This window comes from Ochotona princeps, chromosome 31 (assembly GCF_030435755.1).
Source record: "Ochotona princeps isolate mOchPri1 chromosome 31, mOchPri1.hap1, whole genome shotgun sequence".
In the NCBI taxonomy this organism is placed as follows: Eukaryota; Metazoa; Chordata; class Mammalia; order Lagomorpha; family Ochotonidae; genus Ochotona; species Ochotona princeps.
In genome coordinates this window covers 12,811,925-12,834,220 of record NC_080862.1, presented here as the reverse complement: position 1 = coordinate 12,834,220, position 22,296 = coordinate 12,811,925, and the positions used below count along the sequence as shown (strand labels likewise).

The 22,296-nt window shown below is 49.1% G+C and overlaps 1 protein-coding gene across 4 annotated transcripts in view; it reads left to right on the top strand.

The window, feature by feature from the left end:
* The window catches only part of DOCK8 (dedicator of cytokinesis 8), a 165,521-nt gene extending 147,728 nt beyond the window's left edge, over positions 1–17,793 (top strand). For all 4 annotated transcript variants that reach the window (XM_058657399.1, XM_058657401.1, XM_058657403.1 and 1 more), the window contains 6 exons: positions 638–727; positions 4,175–4,411; positions 7,414–7,557; positions 8,700–8,806; positions 17,197–17,367; positions 17,674–17,793. In XM_058657399.1, coding sequence (XP_058513382.1) covers positions 638–727; positions 4,175–4,411; positions 7,414–7,557; positions 8,700–8,806; positions 17,197–17,367; positions 17,674–17,734 — 810 coding nt within the window. In that variant the 3' untranslated portion in view covers positions 17,735–17,793. The remainder of the gene's footprint in view (positions 1–637; positions 728–4,174; positions 4,412–7,413; positions 7,558–8,699; positions 8,807–17,196; positions 17,368–17,673) is intronic.
* The last annotated feature ends 4,503 nt before the right edge of the window (positions 17,794–22,296 follow it).

Genomic DNA, 22,296 nt, shown 5'->3' with positions numbered 1-22,296 from the left:
CTCTAGAGGCTTTCCTTGCTGCTGTTCAGAATGAGCACCCTCTTATGGCTATAAAGCTTGAAACACTTGCATTGCCTCATTGCTCCTTGCACCAGGCAGGCCTGCCAACTAAGACAGGGCTCTTCTATGTTGAATTACTCAAAGAAGCTTTGTCCCGGGTGGCTGGGTGACTCGCCCAAAGTGTTCAGTTCTGTAAAAGAGCTAGGGTTGGACTCCGGGCCCCCTTTGGGCTCCTCATAATATTTCCCTTACTGAGAAACAGAGGCCTGTGTTTTTGTCTTCTTGCGCACCTGTTGTGGGCATCCTGGTGACCTTCATGTTCCCAGGATCCTAAAGGTGAGAACTAAATAGCACGATGTCTGTGGAGGCGCCTCCGGAAATGAGCTGGTATTGGTCGATTAGAGAGCAAGCCCACATACTGTGGGAAGGCATGGATTAGAGGACTGCGCTGTGCTTTCTTACATTTTTATTTATATCTCAGGAAATGCTGAACTTGGCTCATTTGCTCAGAGGAACTCTTGAGAATCAATGAGCAAAGTCCACCATGTCCTTCACCAAACCTTTTCTCTTTTGGAGGAGACAAAGAATGGCACGTTAAAAAAATAACCTTTCGGAACATCTGGCTCTTCTTCCCTAGGGATTTTACAGCCAGTGCTTTGGTGCGGAATTTGTAGAAGTGATAAAAGACTCCACTCCTGTGGACAAAACCAAATTGGACCCTAATAAGGTATGGAGTGGGGTCAGGAGTGGGAAGGACTAACTAAAATTACATTCCCTTCTGTGTCTGAACTCTCCAGGTCATTTAAACACAACCAAACATTCTGTCTAGGGGTCAACTACTAATTGATAATGATAGTCCTAAGGAAAACATACTGAAAGGCAGGAATTATAACGAAAGCTATCATTTATTAAGTGCCAACTATAAGCCTGGAAATCATTCCAGGCATCGGTTCATTTTGTCATCCAACAGTCACTTTAAGATGTTTTCTTTTTTCTTCTTTATGGGTTAGAAAATTAGGGCAAGGAAAGATTAATCAGAGGCAGGTGTTTGGTCTAGCAATAAAGATGCCAGTTAGGAAGCTGCATCCCGTATGGGATTTAATATTAAGCTCTGGCTCCTTGATAATGTAGTTCCTAGGAGATGATGACTTAAGTTGGGTCCCGGCCACTCACATGGGAGAGGTGGGTTGAGTTCCCAGCTTATGCCTCTGTCCCAGACCAGCTCAGGCCATGGTGGGGAGTTGGAGAATACATCAGAGGATAAGAGCTCTATCTGTCTGGCTCTTTCTCTGTCTCTCTACCTATCAAATTATGTTTTTTAAGAAATACTAACCAACTTTCTGAAACCATGCAAGTAATCTAACCAGTTCTCAAACTTGGTTGGGGGGGGGGGGCGGGATCTGTCATTCCTAAATAGGTACTATTACTGCTCTTAACCCTTTTTCTCTATAACACCTTTCAACTCCAAATGGGAAGCACCTTTCAAAGCTTCAGGGAGCAGCATTTGGGCACTGCAGTTCTTCAAGCTGGCACACTCAGGCAGCCGTGTGCCATCTCAGAGAGCTGCTCAACTTCCGACCCAGTTCATGTCACATGCATCTAGGAGACAGGAGGCGATAGCTCAAATTCTTAAGTTCTTTAGCCACTCACATGGGAGACCCCATTGGAGTTCCTGGCTCTCCTGGCTTTGGCATACCAAGCTCTAGCTCTTACGGCCATTTGCGGAATGAACCACCAGCAGATGGAAGATCTCTGTGTGTGTGCGTGTGTGTGTGTGTGTGTGTATGTTTTAGTCATTCTGCCTTTCAAATAATAAACCTCTGATAAAGGTACAAATGGCTCACTGCCAGTACTGGGTGACACTCCTCTTTGGGCTGCAGATGTTTCTTGAGGCCAAGTGCAGGTTGCTGTGCTGCTGGGGAATGACCTAAAGGACCTGGGCTTTTGTTTCATCCCAGACAGGCTACTGCATACATGCTAACCCCGGCAGTCAGCATCAGACTCCTCGCTACCCAGATGCTCTCGATGGCCAAGGCTGCACAGAGCTGAAGCTGGGAGCCAGGAGCTCACACGGGTGACAGGAACCCCACCTCGGAGCCATCACCACTGCCTCCAAGAGGCCACATTAGCAGGAAACTGGCATCAGAAAACTGAGGCACTCAGAAATGGGACTGCAGTACACCAGCCATACTGCAGCTTTAACGGCTTAACCCTTAACTTCCACCCAGCCAGTTTGGAAGCTGTTTGTGGGCCCACTGACAGTTGTCTCATTAACATGATAAAGATGTGCCCATCAGACAAGTTTCAGAAGCTGTGTGCCAAGACACAGGAATAAGACAGATGTGTTGTACTGCAGGGTGATACTTACCTGCCCAGCCCATCTCACAGACCAGGTGTGCCCATGAATGAGTTTTATAAGCTGCTTGAGATCATGCAAGTGTGACATGTTATGAGGGACCAGGGAACAGAAGGCCAGTCACCATCTGCCCAACCATTAAAAATGAAAGATTCAAAACCCTGCCCTCCAGCGGCCTCCCAGGAGATTTTGAAGATGTTGCATGGTGGGAGGAGCTGGCCCAGTGCAAGGGTTTATTTTTCTCCATGTCTCTAAGCACTTGCTCATGGAGCACACATTCCCTTTGCCTGGACTTGCAAGCAGAAACTGTGGGAAAAGTCACACCAGGCTGCAGAGACCAACACTCGGGGTCCTTGAGACACAGGATGGCCCAGATGCCCTGGGGACCTGTATACAGCACAAACTCTGACCTCCCCCACGCGGGGGCTCAGGTCTCATCTTCAGAATCCCCACTGTGGGCTGTGAGAGCGAGGACTCCACTATCACCTCCATTTGTCATGATTGGAACTAATGGTTTAGTCTGAGATGAGCAGCCTCCCCCCCCCCACCCGCCACGTCAGTGGGTAGATGTCCCGGCATTTGTGCCCCTTGCCATCCGTTAGTAAAGGACCATTTTTCCTTAATGAGCGCCTTTCTTCACAGCATGTAGGGACAGATGTGGTTTGGGATGCCTGCACTCAATATTATAGGGCCTAGTTTCAGGTCCCTGCTGGGCTCCCAAATCTAGCCCCTTGGTAACGGAGCTGGGAGCGAGCAGATGATGACCCAAGGGCTTGGGTCCTGGCCACCCGTGTGGGAGGTTGAAATGCCCATCTCTTGTGCCTCCAGCTTCTCCAGTGCACACCCTGGGCACCAGAAGATGATGGCTGATGTATTTAGGTCCCTGCTACCCACCTTGGAGAGTTGAGTTGAGTGTTGGGCTCCTGGCTTTAACCTGGCTTAGTCCCAACAGCTACAGGCATTTAAAGAATGAATTAGTGGATCTTTGTATTTGTCACTGTTGCTCTGCTTTTCAAGTAAAGTGAAAACTGAATGATAAAGTTAAAATTTGTGAGATTGTTTTGGCACAAAAAAAAAAAAAACCTTCTAGTATAAAAAAACCTCTTTTTTTCCATAACACATGGAAAATACATACTATGAGAAAAGTTTGTATAGACTCCAAAGTGTTTTCTCTTTTACCCTAAACTTGATTTTTTTTTTTAAGTTATTTATTTTAAAGGCAAAGAAATTGAGAGGAGGAGGAGAGAGAGTGTTCACATCCATTGGTTCACTTCCCCCAAATGCCTGCAGAGGCCGGAGCTGGAGCAGGTCGAAGCCGGAGTCTTCCCAAGTGCTCACACCTAGCTATATGGACCCTGTTTGACTCCCAGAGAGTACGCTAGCAAGAAGCTCGGGTTATGGCTGCATCTTAACACTGCACCAAATACCTGCTTCTAAACTCATCATTTCCGTTCCGATTTCCCACCAGCTCTTTGAAGTACCCTGCTTAGGAAGCTCCCATCCTGTTTCCTCAAGAGGCAGCCCTTTGGGCATCTCCGTAGGAACGGATTTAGTGGCACCATCCTTGTAGGCGCTAGCCCACGTTCAGTTTTCTTCATCTGATCTCCGTGGGAGCTCAGTTTACAGACCCAGGCTTCCCTTTGCATTCCCTGCTCGCCCAAAGGGTCAGCTTTTCTCCCCTTCTTCCCCACTGCCCTTCACCAGCCCAGGGTGGAGTCTGATTCCTCCATGGCATTGACGCTGGGGCTTCCAGAGTCCAGTGAGCAAGTTCCAGTTCCCCCTAAGTGGCCGAGAAACTTATCCTCGCCCACCCCACAGGCCTACATCCAGATCACCTTTGTGGAGCCCTATTTCGACGAGTACGAAATGAAAGACAGGGTGACACATTTTGAGAAGAACTTCAACCTGCGGCGGTTCATGTTCACCACTCCCTTCACGCTGGAGGGCCGGCCCCGTGGGGAGCTGCACGAACAGTATAGGAGGAACACGGTGCTCACCACCACGCACGCCTTCCCCTACGTCAAGACCCGCATCCGCGTCATCCACAAGGAGGAGGTAAGGGCTCCCTCAGAGTGCAGCCAAGGGTGGCTTCCCGGGTTAAAGGGTTCTGAGCTCTCCTTGGGCAGATGACACATAGGAACTGTTATCTCCGTGGTTAGGCCCTGCTCTCAGTGAGCCAGCGCATCCCATGTAGGCAGCTACATATGGTATTCTATAACACAATTTTCTTCCTTTCTTTCTTTCCTTCCTTCCTTCCTTCCTTCCTTCCTTCCTTCCTTCCTTCCTTCCTTCCTTCCTTCCTTCCTTCCTTCTTTGGCAGAGACGCCCAGACATGTGGACAGAGACCTCCTAGCCACTGATTAATTGACCACAGCAGCCACAGATGGGCTGGGGCCATAGTCAGGAGACTGGAATTCAATCCAAATCTCTCATATGGATGTGGAGGTCCAACACTTGACCCTTCATAACAAAGGGAAAAAAAAAGCCATTAGCAGGAAGCTGGATCGAGACTCTGTTATGTATTGCAAATATTTCAGGATCGGGCTTAACTATGTCCAATACCTGCCCCTAATATATATATATATATATATATATATATATATATATATATATATATATATATATGTAATTATATCATATATTATGTATTATAATATATATTTTTATATATTATATAAATTATATATAAGTATATATAATATAATAATATATTATTAATATAATATATATATATATATATATTTTTTTTTTTTAACAAATTAGGAGCTAGTGTTGTGGCCCGGCAGGTTAGACAGCTGCTTGGGTTGCTTAGGTTTGAGTCCCAGCTCCACTTCTGATCCGGCTTCCTGCTCATGTACTGTAGATAATTGCTGAAGTACTCAGGATTCCTGCCACCCACATGGGAGACAAGGGTAGAGTTTTTTTTCCCTGGCCTCAGCCTGGCTCAGCGCTGGCTATTGTAGCCATTTGAGAAGTAAGTCAACAGATGGAGGCTAGCTGTCCATCTCTGGTCCTCTCTGTCACTCTAATCAAAACATAAATCAAGAACATTAAAACGTATGACTGTACTGAACATGTAGACATTTGACTTTGCCATTATTCCCTAAAAAATATATCGCAGTATTTCCTTAGTTCATATATTGTATTGGAGATTATAAATCATCCAGAGATGATTAATGTGAATAGGAAGAAATAAATAGGTTATGTGCAAATATTGTGTCATCTTATAGAAGAGTCTAGAGCATCCATACTTTGGTAGCCATGGAGGACCCTGGAGTCAGTTCCCCACAGCTGCGGAGGGATAGCTGTCTTGAAGAGCTCCTAGGTGATTTGGGTATAGTTGTGTTAATAAAGCTCTAGGAAGCTGGCTTCCAGTTCCAGCTTCCCTCTGTAACTTTGCATGAGCAAAGTTGGTGTTTTCTGCCGACACGTTGGCAAGAGAGACCACTGTGTGGAGTAGAAGCCATTTTATCCATCTCTGTAAGACTCACCGGGAAAGTCTCCAATCATAGGATTGTTGAGAATTACACGGGCCGTAAACAATTTTATACTCTTGAAAGTACATCCCTGTGTATATTTTCTGTGTCATCCCTTCTACACGAAACCACAAGTTCTTCCGCGACTGTGGAGTGGCAGGTTACAATTCAGCATTGTCTCAGTTGTATAAACCACACTAAAATGCGCTCCAGAAAGCAGCAGGGGAGCTAAACAGTCCCTCCAAACCATAACAGGACAGAAAGCTTCTTTCTTTTAGCATGCCTTCCTTCTTCTCCTTTTACAATTCTCTTGTGCACATCTAATATGACAGGAATTTTTATAGCAACTCACTTTCATAATGTCCTGCCAAGCATTCAGCTTGGCTTTCATAACAACAACTTTCTTTCCACACCCACAGTTCGTCAGTATGCGTATTCTTTAATTAGATTAGATCATTAAACTAACAAGTGGAACAGGCAGAATCAAGTTGGCAAGCAAACTGAGGGCTTGTGAATATGTGTATTCCCTGCTAAGGAATGAAAGAAAATGTAAGAGGTAACTGCAGAATAACCCACCAGCCAGTGTTCAGGGACAGACCCAAAGAGGACAAAGCAAGTCCGGGATAGGGAGCCATCACCGGGATGTTGCTTGCATAGGCATCTGCTACGTTTCTTACTGTGCTGGACTCCTCAACCCGAGACCTTCTGGGCATAGCACAGAGAGAAATTTATGTTCCCCAAGGGTGTTCTCACAGTTTTCCTTGGTCAACTGTGTCTCTCTCTGAGTGCCACCAGTTGAGTACATTCAGTCATGGAAGTGTTAGGAGCAGGAGCTGTGACTGGTCCAGACCCCCTCAACACACACGCTGGCTCACACATGGACATCTTATCCCTGCATCTTCTCATCATCTTCTCATTGAACTAGTCTCAACCGTAATGCAGTCCATTTAACTGGATCCCCTTGGTGAAGATCTGATTCTACCCATAAGATGCAAGAGGGATCCTACCCCAAACAGCAGAACTGAGCAACTCGCTGGGCCTTCGTCAGCATCCCATTTGTCTGGAATTCACCTTCAGAGGGCGGGGGAGGGATTGGAGCAGACACGGGTGAGGGCGGAAGCTTAGTGTTCCGCTGGGGAGGAAAGTCAGGAGTGCTGTGTTTTTCCAGTGTAAGTCAAGTAACCCACTCAGCAATGAGGGGAACCTAACAGTGCAAAACACAGTATGGATTCTGAAGGTATGCATAATTATCAAATCATAGTCTCCCTGCTTAGTACCTGTGCCATTCTGTGGTGCTCACTCGACCTCACAAATCCCCGTTTGACTATTAAACAAAAAGAGCGTATTGGGGATGTTTAAAGGAACAAATGCTGAGTGTAGGCAAACCTTATGGCACCCGCCAAGCGCACAAGCAACGTTAGGCCATTTCTTAACCTGGTGACAGGATTCTGCATTATGCTGCTGATCCTTCCTTAGCTGCTGCTTTAAAGCCAGGTGCCCACACTGTCCCCACGAAGAGCTGGCCATGGCCTGGGAGACCAGTCCATGACTTCCTTGCCTTGTTCTCTGTCTCACATTCAGTTTGTTTTGACACCCATCGAAGTCGCCATTGAAGATATGAAGAAGAAAACCCTGCAGCTGGCGGTTGCCGTTAACCAGGAGCCCCCTGATGCGAAGATGCTTCAGATGGTGCTGCAAGGCTCTGTAGGTGCCACAGTGAACCAGGTGAGCCTGGCTTTAGGACCCAGAGCCAGGGTCCTGTGGCAGAGCGCTGGATCATGCGCAGTATTAGGAAAGTTGTGGGAGGGCTTGGCTGGTGCTAAGGCCAATCTAAGAATACCCATAAGAGAAAGGGGAGGGGTCCAGCCAGTGGGTGGTCACCAGTGAACCCTGCACACAAGGCCCTTGGCAATCAGAAATGACTCAGCTGCCTGAGCCACTTCAGTCTGTATTGCATCTCACACCTGTTAGAATCCTAACAAGCATGGCCTGAAACTAAACCAGTCTAAGTCAGAGAGAGCTGCCGGCCTTGTACTCTCTGAGCAGGGCACCTCCTTTGTTTCAGTTTCAGATCCGCTCTTATCCTTAATTCCACATGCGGGAGTTCAGTGAGATCATGACGGCTTCCTGGCTTAGCACAGCTAGATGTCCTGAGTCCACCGAACGCATATCAGGAGTAAAATAGCAGAGAGGGAAATGGTTAAGGCGTGCCAAGATCAGAAGTTGAAAGGCTGTGGTCTTTAAGTGTCGCTCCCTGGATGACAGTGGAAGCCTGGGAAGTCCACAGCCATGACCTGTAGGTGTGCTGGCTAGCTCTGCCTGCAGGCAGCAGGAACATAAACCAGTGCCCACCACTGGAACAGTAAGTGAACAAACCCCACATCTCTAGTGTGGTTGTATGATCTTTAGAAATGAAGGAGCGGGCTCGGCAGCGTGGCCTAGTGGCTAAGGTCTTTGCCTTGATCCCATATGGCTGCTGGTTCTAATCCCGGCAGCTCCACTTCCTCTCTGTCTCTCCTCCTCTCAGTATATCTGACTTTGTAATAAAAATAAAATAAATCTTTAAAAAAAAAAAAATGAAGGAGAAAAGCCGTTAGTAATTATATTGAAGAAAATACAGGTGTGTTTGTCAGTATTTCTCTGAAATTCCAGACTACTCCCAAGGGATCATCTTCCTGAAAGTTGAAGACTTTCCATGAATTTTTAGTTTGGTCAAATCAGACGTGAAATTAAATATTCAAACAAAACAGAAGGCATTTAGACATTTTCTCCCATTTAGCATTTTTTCTAATATCAGTACTGGTTTTTGTCTGTTTGTTTATTTTGGGTTTTTTTGTTTGTTTGTTTGTTTTTACTTCTTCCACTAGGGACCATTGGAAGTTGCCCAAGTGTTCTTGGCCGAAATTCCAGCCGACCCAAAACTCTATCGCCATCATAACAAGCTGAGATTATGCTTCAAGGAATTCATAATGCGGTGAGAAGGGAAAACGGTTGGGAACTTCAGAGGAGCAGTGGCTCTCAAAAACGTGGTGCCCAGACCAGCAGCCGCACGAACTTTCTAGAAGACAAAATCTCAGGCACCACCTAGACCCACTGAGTTAGGTCCTTTCAGGAAGGCCCGGCAGGCTGCATTTTAACAAGCCTTCTGGGTGACTCTGATGTGGCTGATGTGTGGAAACCATGGCAGCAGAGCAGGACTGCTATGCTATTCCTGAGTCACTAGCACCTCAGCTGTAAAGGGGCGCAATGTCTGACTCACGTCGCCAAACAGGGGGCTTCCTCGTGCTTGAATTACCGGAGAGGAAGTGGAGGAGACAGGAAGCGATTTTACTGAACTGAGCTGATCTGACGCCAGGAGCCTCCTCTGAGTCTCCCACACGGATGCAGGGTCCCTTGGGTCTTGGGCCATCCTCTGCTGCCTTCCTAGGCCACAAGCAGGGAGCTGTAGGGATAAGTGGAGCAGCCGGGACACGAACTGGCTCCCGTATGGAGTCCCGACACTTACTTGCAAGGCTGGATTTAGTCATGGAGCTGGGCCCCTGGAGTTGGCTTCTGGGGCAGATGGCTCAGCCTGGTTAGAAGGCAGGTCTCTGGGCCAGTGTAATAGAAAAACAGGTGCTTGGGGACTCCATGGTCCTGGAGAGAGGTGATGGCATTTTGCCTGTAAGAGATCAACCTCAGAATAATGTGTCCTGCCTCTCTCCTCATCCAGAACCTCAGAGCGACGTCTAAGGTGTAGAACATGCCCATTTGGCTCATGGGGTAAAAGAGGCCCCATGTTAAAATTTACCAGGGCAAGTGTTGTGGTGCAGCCGGTTAAGCTGCCGTTTGGAATGACCACACTCTGTGCCTGGCAGCCTGGTTCAAGTTCCACATTTTATGAGGGCCCCTCAAATATATGCCCACACATTGAATAGTGTTCCAATGTTTCCTGCTAGCAATTCCAAAATTCAAAAAAAAAAAAAAAAAAAGGAGGGGACGGGGGTTTCTTCAATATCTAAACCTATCTGTATAACAGAAGGCGGGAAGACTGTATGAGAGGGGGGGTTTCTTAGATCCATTTGTTGTTTGTGGATTTTCATTTTTCACTCATCATGGTTGCTTTGGCTGCCACAGGCAGGCGGGAGAGCCTGGGCAGGCTCTGTGTGGAGCACCGCTTAAACCGCGCCTTCAGGGCGTGGATGGAGGGAGCACAGTGAGCGGAGAGAGAAGGGCGTTGCTGGCGAACAGACCGAGCCAACCGCCTGCGTCTGAGTCGGGTTCGCGTGGTACATCTGGGCGCCGCTGAGTCCCGCCGGAACAGTGGGTTCTCGCGAGCAAGCCAGGACAAGAAGGGCTGGTAGTGTGTGTGCACACGGGCGGAGCTCTGAAGCCTGTTGAATCTTTTAAAGGTGTATTTATTTATTTGTAAGGCAGAGTGGCAGAGAGAGGAAAGAGAGAAGGGGTTAGGGCCTCCATTCCTGTGGTCCAGTTCCCAAATGAAAGCAAATAGCTTCAACTGGGCCAGTCTCTAGCTCAGACACCTGCGGCTTGTTCCGCGTCTCCCACATGGCAGCAAGAGCCCAAGCACCTGGGCAGGCTTCTGCAGCCTTCCAGGGCAATTGGAAGCAGTGTCCAGGACTCAATCCTGTCCTCCAGCCTCACAAGCATTGTCTTAACACTGTGCCCCAAGAATTGATTTTTCATTTTGTTTTATACTTCACCCTGATTTCTTACTGGTTGCCAGTCCTTCATGACCTGATCCTCTATGACTGTACCTTGTTAATCAAGTCACGCTGCTGACCCCACAGCATTCGGAACTAGCTCCCAACCCCAGGAGACTTTTCTAGAAAGAGAGCCAGGGCTGAATAAAACTGGTCCCAGAGATAGAGAAGGAAATTACTTTTCTGGGCATTGTCCTTTGGCAAGCTTTTGAAGATCAATCTATATCTCTCTGTCCAGCTCACCAATGGAAATGCTGCATTTTTGAAACCAAAATCATCATTTAAAATGCCCCGCACCCTTCTCCTGATGATTCTCGTGGGAAACAAGGCCACTGGGCCACCTTCCGGGCTGCAGCCAAGGCCACTGCCATGTTCCAGAAATGGCACACGTGGGTTTCACGCCCTTCACTGGACTTCTACCTCACTTGGGGATCTTGTCAACATGGCAGATTCCATCCAGCCCAGCGGGCCTGGTTTGGGGCTATGGACTGAATTTCTAATGAACGCCCTGGGCTGCTCCTGCTGCTGCTGCTGCTGCCTGGCTTGGAGCAAAGGCTGCAGACCTCTGCCGTCTGTCCAGGTCCACATTTCTTCCCCCAAGCTGCCCTGGGCTGCATCCTTCAGGCCATTTTTAGCATCGATGTCATCCTTGGCCTTCCCTTTCTTCCCAGCAACAAGGTGACGAAGGGCCTGCTGGCTGAGAGGCTGGTCAAGACACTGGTACCCATCCTTTGGCCTTGCAGCTAGCATGCCACATAGGATCCTGTAGTGCAGTATCCAATTTGAATGCTGGTTTTATTTTCACTTCCAGCTCCCTGCTCCCATGCCCCCATGCATGAGGCAGCAGGTAAAAGCTTGGGTAGCTGGCCTGGTCCAGCTGTTGTGGATATATGGGGAGGGAACCAGCCCATGAGAGCTGTTTTTGTATCTCTGCTTCTCAACTAAGTAAAGGGGAAAACAGCGGCAAATTTCTGTGCATTGAACCAATGTAGTTGACGTTCGTTTACCAACTACTTATCAAACACTGAGGCTGCTGTGTGCCCCATGGAAATGTAATGCCAACAACACAAACGGAACGAGCCATGAGGCAAGGCAGTGCAGGTGCTACCCGCTGTCTCGTCTCTGTGCAAGCAGTGGTTGGCTTTCCCTCCACTCAGTTCCACAGAGATCAACAACAGTGGATACAGTGGTGAAACTCATAAAGCCAGACAATTAAAATGGGCCAATGTTAAAGTTTGCAAATCATACCCCCGCTCCAAGTCACAGGCATGACAACCTTCCTTTTCGTCCATAGCTTAATTACTTCTGAAATGCGATCAGGAAGCAATGGTGTTTGCAGGAAGGGAGCAGTGTTTTGCCAAGTCATTCACCCCACTGTCGGGTGACACGGGTGATTCAGGAAGACAAGTGTATGTGGCTTTGACTGCTAGCAGGGTTCTGCATTGGGCAGTTGTAGTTTCTCAGCAGAATTGGGCTATAGATGAAAAAGCCCGGCTTTCCAAGGTGACCCCTGGCAAGCTTAGGGATGCATTGAGCGAACAGCCGAAAGTTGCACCTGCCAAATCCCTGGGGCCGTTGATTCCCCCTCACTGGGCTGCAGCCTTCCTGCCTTGGCTGTAGTAGAACCAGACACTGACAGCACTCATCCAGCCAGTCCTGCAACTTTTCACATCCTGGCCCAGTTGGGAGCTGGATCCGCCTCTGCCCTTTCCGGCAGAAGAAAAATATGCCTTGGGGGGAGCCGGGAGCGAGACACAGAGAGGCAGTGTTCTTGCCACCTCCTCCACTCCACAAAGCTCCTAGGTCACTTTAGGCACTGTAGTCCTTTTTTCTTATCTGAACTTTGCACATAATCTCACGCACACCCTCCTAGAGTTCTGTGCCCGTAGATGGTCATGGGCTCAGGAAAAAGAGTCTTGAGTGACAGTAAAGGTTTTGTGGTTTTTTTTTAAATTTTTTTTTTTTATGTATTAGGCAGAAAAAAAAACAAGGAAAACAAGATGGGGAGGGTCCAGGAGGCTGAGGGGGGGTCCCCATCTGTTGGTGCATTCCACAGATGCCTGTCAGGGCTAGGACTTGATCAGCCAGAGCCAGGATGCGGGAACTCAGCCCAGGTCTTCCATGTGGACGACAGGAACCAATCGCTTGAACCGTCCCCTGCTACCTCTCAGAACCTGCATCGGCAGGGAGCTGGTTCAGGAGCCAGAACTTGCACTCACACCGAGGCTCATTGCTATGCAGGCTGCAGGCACCTTAACCACTGGGTTAAACGCCCACTCCTGGCCCTGTTTTTACATCGGAGTTAGGTTTGTAAAAAGGAAGGCGAGGGAATTTGCCTAACTGAACAGAGGAGTTCCAAACGTGCGTAGATAGAAACAGCATTTGGCTTCAAAACTACGAGCCTTTGCTCAGAAGCAGGTCACAAGGAGGGGCTTGTCCATGACATTTGTCATTTTCTCAGTGTCATACAGACTTGTGTGAGTAGACCATGAGTGTGTGAGGGGACCAGAAAAAGGAGAGGCACGTGGCAGAAGCAGGATGTAACCGGGGTTGTTTGTTTTAAGGGTTTTATTTATTTAGAAGAGTAACCGAGTGAGATACCAGCCCGCCCTGACTGGCCTCAATGGCCAGGATAAGCCAGGTAGAAGCCAAGGGGCTAAGAATTCCCTTAAGGTCTCCCATCTGGGTGGCAGGCGTCCACGTTCTTGGGTCATCTTCCATTGTTTTCCTAGGCACATTAGCAGGAGCTGAATTGGAAGCAGAGCAGCCAGGCCTCAAACCAGTGCTTTGCCAAGGAATGCTGGCATTGCGTGCTGCGGTTCCACCTGCTGCGTCACAGCCCTAAGCTGGAGGGTTTAAAACAAGTTGCCACTGGGACAAGGTGCCTTTGAGGTCTTGGGACCAACAGGAAGGAAAAGTGACTTCCAGGCCACATTGAGCCACCAGGCACACCTCGTGGGGGTGGCTGTGCTGTGACCCTCACGCCTGTCGTAGCTCTCCTTAAGGGGTGCGGCCAGATGGTCCTCGCGTGTCCTGATCCCCAAGAATGCTGCTTGGCACGGGTAGATCTGCTACTCCGGCACGAGAGGATGAGGGCAGCCCTGCCTCAGTTTCTCTGTCAGAGTCTCTGTGCCCCGTTCCAGCAGGCACACCTTTCCTCTGGGTTCTGAGAGGAGATCTGCTGGAGTTACCAGGAAACCAAACTACCTTAGAACATGGGCGGACCTGAGGAAGTGGCCTGAGGGAGTTTGGGTGAGATGCTGGGAGGGCACAGTCTGTGGCATTACTTTAAAACCAGGTAGGGGTAAGTGCTGTGGTACAGCATGTCAAACATCCGTTTGAAGCACTGGACTGCCACACGGGCACAGGTTCGAGTCCGTGCTGCTCCACCTCTGGTCCTGCTCCCTGCTGGTGGGCCTGCAAGAGCAGTGGAAGACAGCCCAAGTGTGTGTGCCCCTGCCACCCACATGAGACGAAGCTGTGGCCTCTTGGTTTTGCCCTTGCTCAGTCCCCTGATGCAGCCATTGAGGAGTGAACCAGTCGATACAAGACCTCTCTCTCGCGTGCGGTCTCTTCTCCTCTCTCTCACTCTACCTTTCAAATAAATGAAGAAGTCTTTAAAAACAAATAAATAAAAGTAGAAAGAAAATTCTTTAAAAAAAAATAGCTAGGTGGGCCTGGAGCAATAGCCTAGTGGCTAAATCCTCACCTTACAACTGTCAGCATCTGATATGGGTGCCAGTTCCTATCCCAGCTGTTCCACTTCCCATCCAGCTTCATGCTGTGGTCCCAGAAAGCAGTAGAGGACAGCCCAAAGCCTTGGGACCCTGCACTCACAAGGGAGACCTAGAAAAATGCTGCTGGCTCCTGGCTTCGGATCAGCTCAGCTCTAGCCATTGTTGCCACTTGGAGAGTGAAGCAGCAGATGGAATATCTTTCTCTGTTTCTCCTCTCTGCAGATCTGCCTTTCCAATTTAAAAAAAAAAAAAAAATGGTTAGGTAAAAATCTAGGTAATGGATTTTTTTTTTTTTTTGAATTTCTGAGTGAGTTGAATGAAGTTTTCCGATAGCAGATCAATTCCATGATAGAGCTGTGGCCAAGGTTGTGTTTGGCTTAGACCAGTAGCTTTCCTTGATGCCACGGTCACACGCTGCCATGTTTGCCTTTGCCACCCTGAAAAGATGCTCATTGTTATCAGAAAGCACTTGGTAACAATGTCTGCGTGTCTCCGGAGCGTCACATAGACTTGGCACCACCACAAGGAATATGGTTTAACGAGCTCTGATCCCTGGAATGTTAATCATCTGAAGAATGGTAGAACTACGACTAATGATTTCATGCCAGCCAGATTACAACCAATATTTTGTTCTTCAAAATATTGATTTATGAATTTATGTATTTCCTTTAAAGACATTCCATCTCCTGGTTCACTCCCCAGTTGGCAGAACTGGCAGAGCTGGGCCAGGATGAAGGCAGGAGTCAGGAACGAATGTGGGTTTTCCAAACGTCTCGGCCAGCATCCCATCGCCTTCCCAGGCACAGTAGCAGGGAGCTGCATCAGAAGTGGAGCAGCTACAACTAAAACTCACACTGCAGCGTAGGCTGCCGCACTACAACGCTGGCTCCATTATTTTGTCCCTTTAAGGTTTATTCAGTTTTTTTAAAAAATATTTTATTTTATTTTTATTAGAAAGATATACAGAGAGGAGGAAAGATCTTCCGTCCAATGATTCACTCCCCAAGTGACCGCAACGGGCCGGTGCTGCGCCGATCCAATGCCGGGAACCAGGAACCTCTTCCGGGTCTCCCACACGGGTACAGGGTCCCAAGGCTTTGGACCATCCTCGACTGTTTTCCCAGGCCACAAGCAGGGAGCTGGATGGGAAGTGGAGCTGCCAGGATTAGAACCGGTGCCCATATGGGATCCCCGGGCGTTCAAGGCGAGGACTTTAGCCGCGGCCACACCGCCGAGCCCGGTTTATTCAGTTTTAAATTCCCTCTGACAAACTATCTGAGGCTGAGCACTTTATAAGAGAAGTTTTTTTTAGCTCACAGTTTGGGAGACAAAGTTCAAGATTGGACTTGTTTATTCTCCAGATAGCTGCGATGGCCAAAGTTGGATGGAGCCTCCTGGGACGAGAAGCCAGGAGCTTTTTCCATGTCTTCCATGCGTGTACAGGGGCTCCAGGCCTTGGGCCGTCCTCTGCCTCTTTCCCAGGCCATCAGCAGGAAGCTGAATCAGAAGTGAGGCAGCCAGGACATGAGCTGGCACCTACGTGAGACGCCAGCACCACAGGCACAGGAGTAGCCAGATAGGCCATGCTGCCAGCCCTTCCCTTTCTAAAAAACTAGCTGTAACTGTGTTTTCCTAGCACTTCGTATATGTGTGGAAGGTGGGGGCTCAATGATATCTGCACAACGGGCCTTGTTGTCATAAACCACAGTGAGTTTTTACAAACGCAGTAAGTTCCGTTCTGCGATGTACTAGTGTGTTTTCCGTTGCTGTAACTCAGAAAGGATGCTTAGAAAGGAAAGTGTGCTGACGTCACAAGCTTGGATGCTGACAGTCCCGATGGGATGATGCAAACTCTGGCAGAGGAGGCCTGGAGGAAGGATCACATGCAGCACCAGGCAGCACAGAGCACAGGGAGGGCAGAGCAGCTTAGCTTGCATGGCAGCCCTCCTGGGAGAACACAAGAACCCATGGAAGAAGGGCTGGCCTTGGAGCTCAGCACGTTAAGCCACTTCTTGCAATGCCGGCTCCTCATAGCCAAGTGCCCGTTGGAGTCCTGGTTGCTTCCAATCCAACAGCTTGCGAACGTGCCTGGGAAGCAGCAGTTGACCCGGCTGGGGTACCTGGCTCCTGGCTTCAGCCTGGCGTAGCCCAGACTGTTTGAGAGTATTTGGAGAGTGAGCCAGGCATAAAATTTCCGAGCGTCAGGATGCAATGGAGATGCAACCCAAGTTTCCAGTGTTATTGGGAGGGATAAATGGTTCCTGCATGTGACACTCCTTGCACGGGACCTGGCACAGGGTAGCAATCCTGGTAAGGCAGTCATCCGTATCCACTGGGCAGCTTTCAAAAGCAGAGACTTCAGGCCCCACACGATGGCTTCACTGGTCAACCCTCCCCTTTCCAAGCACCAGAATTCCATGCAGGCACTGGTCCATGTCCCAGCTGCTCCACTTCCCATCCAGCTCCCTGCTTGGAGTCAGGGAGAGCAATGGAGGATGAGCCTAAGCGTTGGGCCCCTGCACCCACGTGGGAGACCTGGAAGAAGCTCCTGGCTCCTGTCCTCGGACTGGCTGAGTTCCAACTGTTGCAACCATTTGGGGAGCAAACCAGCAGATGGAAGACCTTTGTCTCTCCTCCTTTCTGTAAATCCGGTTTTCCAAAAAAAAAAAAAAAAGACTAAATCTAAAAAGAAAACATCAGACTCCTGGATGCTCCCCACTCCCCAGCATTAGTTCTGAGCTCTAAAAGCCCCCCGGGGGGCCCTACAACTGCATTTGAAAAGCTTCACAGGTGGTCCCTCCCACCGCATTTAAAACACTCTCGGAGATGCTCAGGAAGTGTCAAATTGGTATCCCTTGTCTAAGCCCCACCCACCCGCCGGAACTACAGCCCCCTTCTCACCCGCCCTGACGTTCTGCCCTCAGATGCGGTGAAGCCGTGGAGAAAAACAAGCGCCTCATCACCGCGGACCAGAGGGAGTATCAGCAAGAACTCAAGAAGAACTACAACAGGCTCAGAGAGAGCCTCCGGCCAATGATCGAGCGGAAAATTCCAGAGCTCTACAAGCCCATTTTCCGAGTGGAGAGTCAGAAGAGGTAGGAGCCAGCGGGAGGAGCCTTCTGCATGCAGTGCTCGGGACTGGACGAGTCAGGGCAGGCTGTGCCGCCCTTGGGGAGCCGGGGGCCTCTGCCAACGGCCGGAGCAGGATGATGGAGGATGGGGCACCCGAGTGTCATCCATTGGGCTTCTAGTACCTTCTGGCCTTGCACCAGTGGTGTCCAGTTCATCAATGCACTGAGTTCCCCGCACATTCAAGTCCTTTTCTTCCGCATGATGTGCCTGCCTTTAGAAGTTTCTTAAATGTGTGTTCTCTCTCTCTCTCTCTCTTTTCTTAATTTCAGGGATTCTTTCCACAGATCTAGTTTCAGGAAATGTGAGACCCAGCTGTCACAGGGCAGCTAAGAAAAGCTACCTTCACTCCGGAGACTGAAACACGGAAGGACAGAAGAGCAGCAACAACAACGAAAACGGCCATGTGCCTTTCGGGGCTGGACGCACACTCCCCAAGCAGCCAGCTTTGGGGTCCAAGAGACCATGGAATTACCCCCAAGTAAACTCAGACTGGGGATATTCCAGGCTGTGGGGTGGGGAGGGGTGGGGTGGGATGGAGGATGGGTTACCAGAGGTTCCCATGTATTTATCCAAGGGACTCATCCTATTGTACAAAACAAGCATAATTATCCTGTCCTGTTTGTGGTCAAGTCACTGTCGGTTTGAGTAGTGACTGCCCCTAGCCTGCATCTGATTTTGCAGAGTGAGCTGAAGTGACCCAAGGATAAATGGAAAAGTTGTCCACCATCCTGTGCAGAGCGAGCCTCGCTCATGCCTTAATAGGAAGGAAGGTTGGACTCATAGGAGAACATGTCTCCATGAGTCCTTAAACAGAGGTCTTGCTGAAGATCGGAAAGTCGTGATGACCGGAACTTGGGGACTAGATGGTTGATGGGTTTCTTCTCCACTGGGTCACGGTGGACTACTCGTGTCGTAGTGATTGTTGCTTTATTGTTTCTGTTCCTTTCAAATGCACCTGGAGAGGAAGATACCCAGCGCATTGATTTCACAGTTCCATGGTACGCCCAACGGTGTTGGAAGCCACATTCAACCGAGCCATTCTGCAGCACAGCACTTGCTGCCCTAGGCTCACCCACCTTCCTTCTGCTCCTCTCTGGGCCCAAGAATATTTTTATACAAGGATAGTATCTCTGCTCTCATTTCAGAACCCTGAGCTATCCCCCAGCACGTGTCCATCAGCTGTAAAACGCCCCGAGTTTGGGAGTGTTCGGACAATGTGCTAAGGGCAAGGATGAACAGTTTTTATTTGAGAATTAAATTATATATTTTTAATATGAACTTAATATTAAACATATAATAAGAATTGCAAGTGAAATGTTTCCTTTGGCAACTCTGTGTGTGTGTGTTTGAAGTCCAAATTTCAAAAAGAACTTTCAAGAAGACGGATGGTACTCTAGGTATAGGCAGTGGGGGAAGTCTAGTATCCTATTGTCGGTGTGTATTTAACATTTTTAGGGGAGTCCTCCTTTACTCAGGAGTAGGGATGCATCATTCCTAAAGCGTATTATACACTTAACTGCTTTCTATAACTAGTGCATGGCTTCACCTGCTCTGACGGGCCCATCATTGTCAACACCCAACACCCATTCTGTTCAGCCTTAACGGAAAGAGCTGGCTGTTCAATTATGCAGGGCCAGCTTTTCACTGTCATAGCCCTGGGATATCCCTGGTTAAATGTCCACGGGACAGTCAGGAAAGCGAGACATGAAAACATTGCTTAGAGCTGATTGGGCCTGCCGCGCCACCTCGTCTCCTCTAGCCGGTGCTTCTGTGAAGTAAGGGGTGTGCTCCATGACAATACATGGCTTTCAAAAAAAGATAAAAAAGCAGAATTGCAGAGCTGTTATTCATTACTGTGGTGGCAAGTCACGTTTTCAAAAACAGGCATCTTTTGATTTTGCTTTGAATGTATTTTTTTTTTTAATTGTATTTTTGATGATGTTTACATAGTTGATCAGGATCAAGGGTTAGGAAAAAGTGGGTGTGATCATGGTTCGCAAATTTTGTACTTTCTCCTCTGTTTCTAAGGGAAGGGAGGAGATAAGAGGATGAGCTATGCCCGGCCTCCCAACCGCCCCAGTACCCACGGGTGGGGAAAGGCCATCCAATGTTGACCCAGGGTCCCAATGTGGTATGTCTTCTGTGGGTGCTACCCTGATGTAGTTTCAATAGTTCTGAGGTGCTTTTAACTCATCAATCCAAGAATGAGGAAACCCTTCCAATGTCCATTGGCTGACACTGTCAACCTTATAGTCTCCATTCTGTCATCATTTTGCTGTTATCATTTGGCTGTGTTAGTTATCCAATTTGTTCTGTTTTCCTTCCTCTGCTATGGTACCAGATGTGCTGTGCAGGCCCCAATGGGCTGCCATATCCTCCATGTGCATCAGGGCCTGCCATCCACTGCTCCATCTTTTCCACTGAGGAGGACCAGTTCTCACAGGTAGATCCAAGGGCCTGGACCAGGTAGGTGACTTGAGTCCCACCAGACCCCCACCCCTGGGGCTCACAGACCTGGGGCAGGCAGGCCCAAGGACCCAGGGCCAGCAACCCAGGCCCCATCAGACTTCCCGCCCCCAGGACTCATGGACACACTGTACCCAGATTGGTATGGTTTGCCTCACTTTGGGTATTGCAGCCTGTTCCTATTTCCAGCTCATGTTGGTGGGTCATGCATCCCAGCCCAGCCCAGCCCAGCCCAGCCAACACCCAGTCCCAGCCCTAATGTAGACTGGCTGAAGTTGCAGGCCAGCCTGGCCTGTTCTATATCCTGTCCTGGCTCTCAGATCTGCCAGAGCATGTTATTCAGTTGTCCAGCCTGGCCCAGCCCCAGACCTGACTCACATGCATGCTGGTGGGTACAGTTACCTGGCATGGTCTGGGTTTCCCTTGCCTTGGTTGTTGCACTCACCTGCAAAGGGCTGTGTCTTGACAAAGGAGTTCCCCAACCTCCTCAATCAGGTCTCCTCCCAGTGGCAGATCTCACGCACTCTGATGGGTCCTCGGCCCAGTTTAACTTAGTCTACCTCCTGTCCTGGCAGGCACAGTACCATTACCCAGCTGGCCCACACCCATTCCGGTTGTTACTGTTGGGAGTTACAGCCCAGCCATACCTGGTCCACTCCCAGCCACAGCTCTCACGTGGTTCAGCAGGAGCCAAGACCTAGCCCAGCCCATTCTACACCCACCCTGCCTCTCACGAGTACCAGTGGGTGCTAGGATCTGGCCCAGTCTGGTGCTCCCCAGACCCAGTCCACACCCATGCTGAGAGAGACTGCAGCCATGTCCAGCCCAGACAACAGTCCTCATTCTGGCCTCTGTGCTCACCAGTGGAAATCCCAACCAGCTGGGGCATCTAAGCTCCCCAACTAGGCCAGTTACCAGCCACAGATCTTGTACATGCCAGTGAAGGTTGCAGTTCCATAGGGGTGAGCCCACAAACCACCCCCCACCACAGATTCTGCCTCCAGATCCAATTCTCTCGCATGCTAGTTAGTGTCATGGGCCAGCCTACCATCACCCATCCCTATTCAAAATCTCCCTGATCGGCACTGTGTTCTAACCCAGGAAGGTTGCTAACCTTAGCTTTAGTGTGCACTGGTGAGTGGTATTCGGTAGTGATTGGTGTTAATTACCCCAATTCAGGTCTTCCACATATTCTGGTACTTCAGCCCGATTCTTAAAGGTCCCCCAGTTTCTCCCTTCAAGCCACTTGATCTCAGCCTCCCGACTTACCTGCAAATACGTTGACCTTGTCTGTGGAAGTCCCTCAGTAATCATTCCTCACTTGGACATGAGCCCTTAGGTCCCAGCTCGCCCCAATCTGTGCCATTCCCCCTCATCACACTCAAACTCATCACAGACACTCCTGTGCCCTGAGATTCAGGAGAGGCAGGGCTCTGCGGTCTAATGCGAGTCTTGCAGGAAGTTGCAATTAAGGTGCTATGGCCATAATTGCCTCTTCTGGAGGCTGGACTGGGGCTGCAGGGTTCCACTCCCAGTGACCCCTTCCTATCATGGGAAAGTTGATGCTGCTCTCTGATGGTGGACCTCTGGCCCCCAGACTGCCTGAGAGTATCAAAACAGGGCAACTGACGTGCCCTGGAGCAAGCAGTTCAAGAGAAGCAAAGTGAGACTGGCCTTGACCTACCCTCTGAAGTCATAAAAACCCATGTATGTCCTCCACGTCCTGTTGCTTAGATGCAACTCATTAGGTTCAGGACTCATTACAAGGAAGAGAACTTGGCTCTACGTTGTACATGAGCGTCAAGGAATTTTGAAATGTGTTTTTAAATCATCTATAAAAAAAAGAACATTGAGAGCTTGTAATGTGTTGTCAAAGAGTAGCTGTAACCCACTTGGGTTTAGGGCTCAGTTAACATTTTTTAAAATGTATTTTTTATTGGAAAGTCAGATATACAGAGAAGAGAGATAGAGAGGAAGACCTTCTGTCTCCTGATTTACTCCCCAAGTGGCCACAACAGCCAGAGCTGCGCTGATCCAAAGCCAGGAGCCAGGGGCTTCTTCCCAGTCTCCCACACTAGTGCAGGGTCCCAAGGCCTTTGGGCCATCTGCCTCTGCTTTCCCAGGCCGCAGATAGGGAGCTGGATGGGAGGCGAGACTGCTAGGACACGAACTAGCTCCCATGTGGGATGCTGGTGAGCGCAAGGCGAGGACTTTAGTCACTAGGCTACCATGCCACGTTCTCAGTTAACCTTCTTGCAAAGGAGGGAAAAATGAAATACACCTCACAGAATAATTCAGAGGCAGTATTGGCTCAGACTCAATTTTGATTCAGGACCATACAGATGTTCCAAGTCTATTTTCCATCTTAGCTTCCTGTTACACAATGTCATCCTCAGGCTTTGCGCAATGATCCCTGAAAAGCGCAG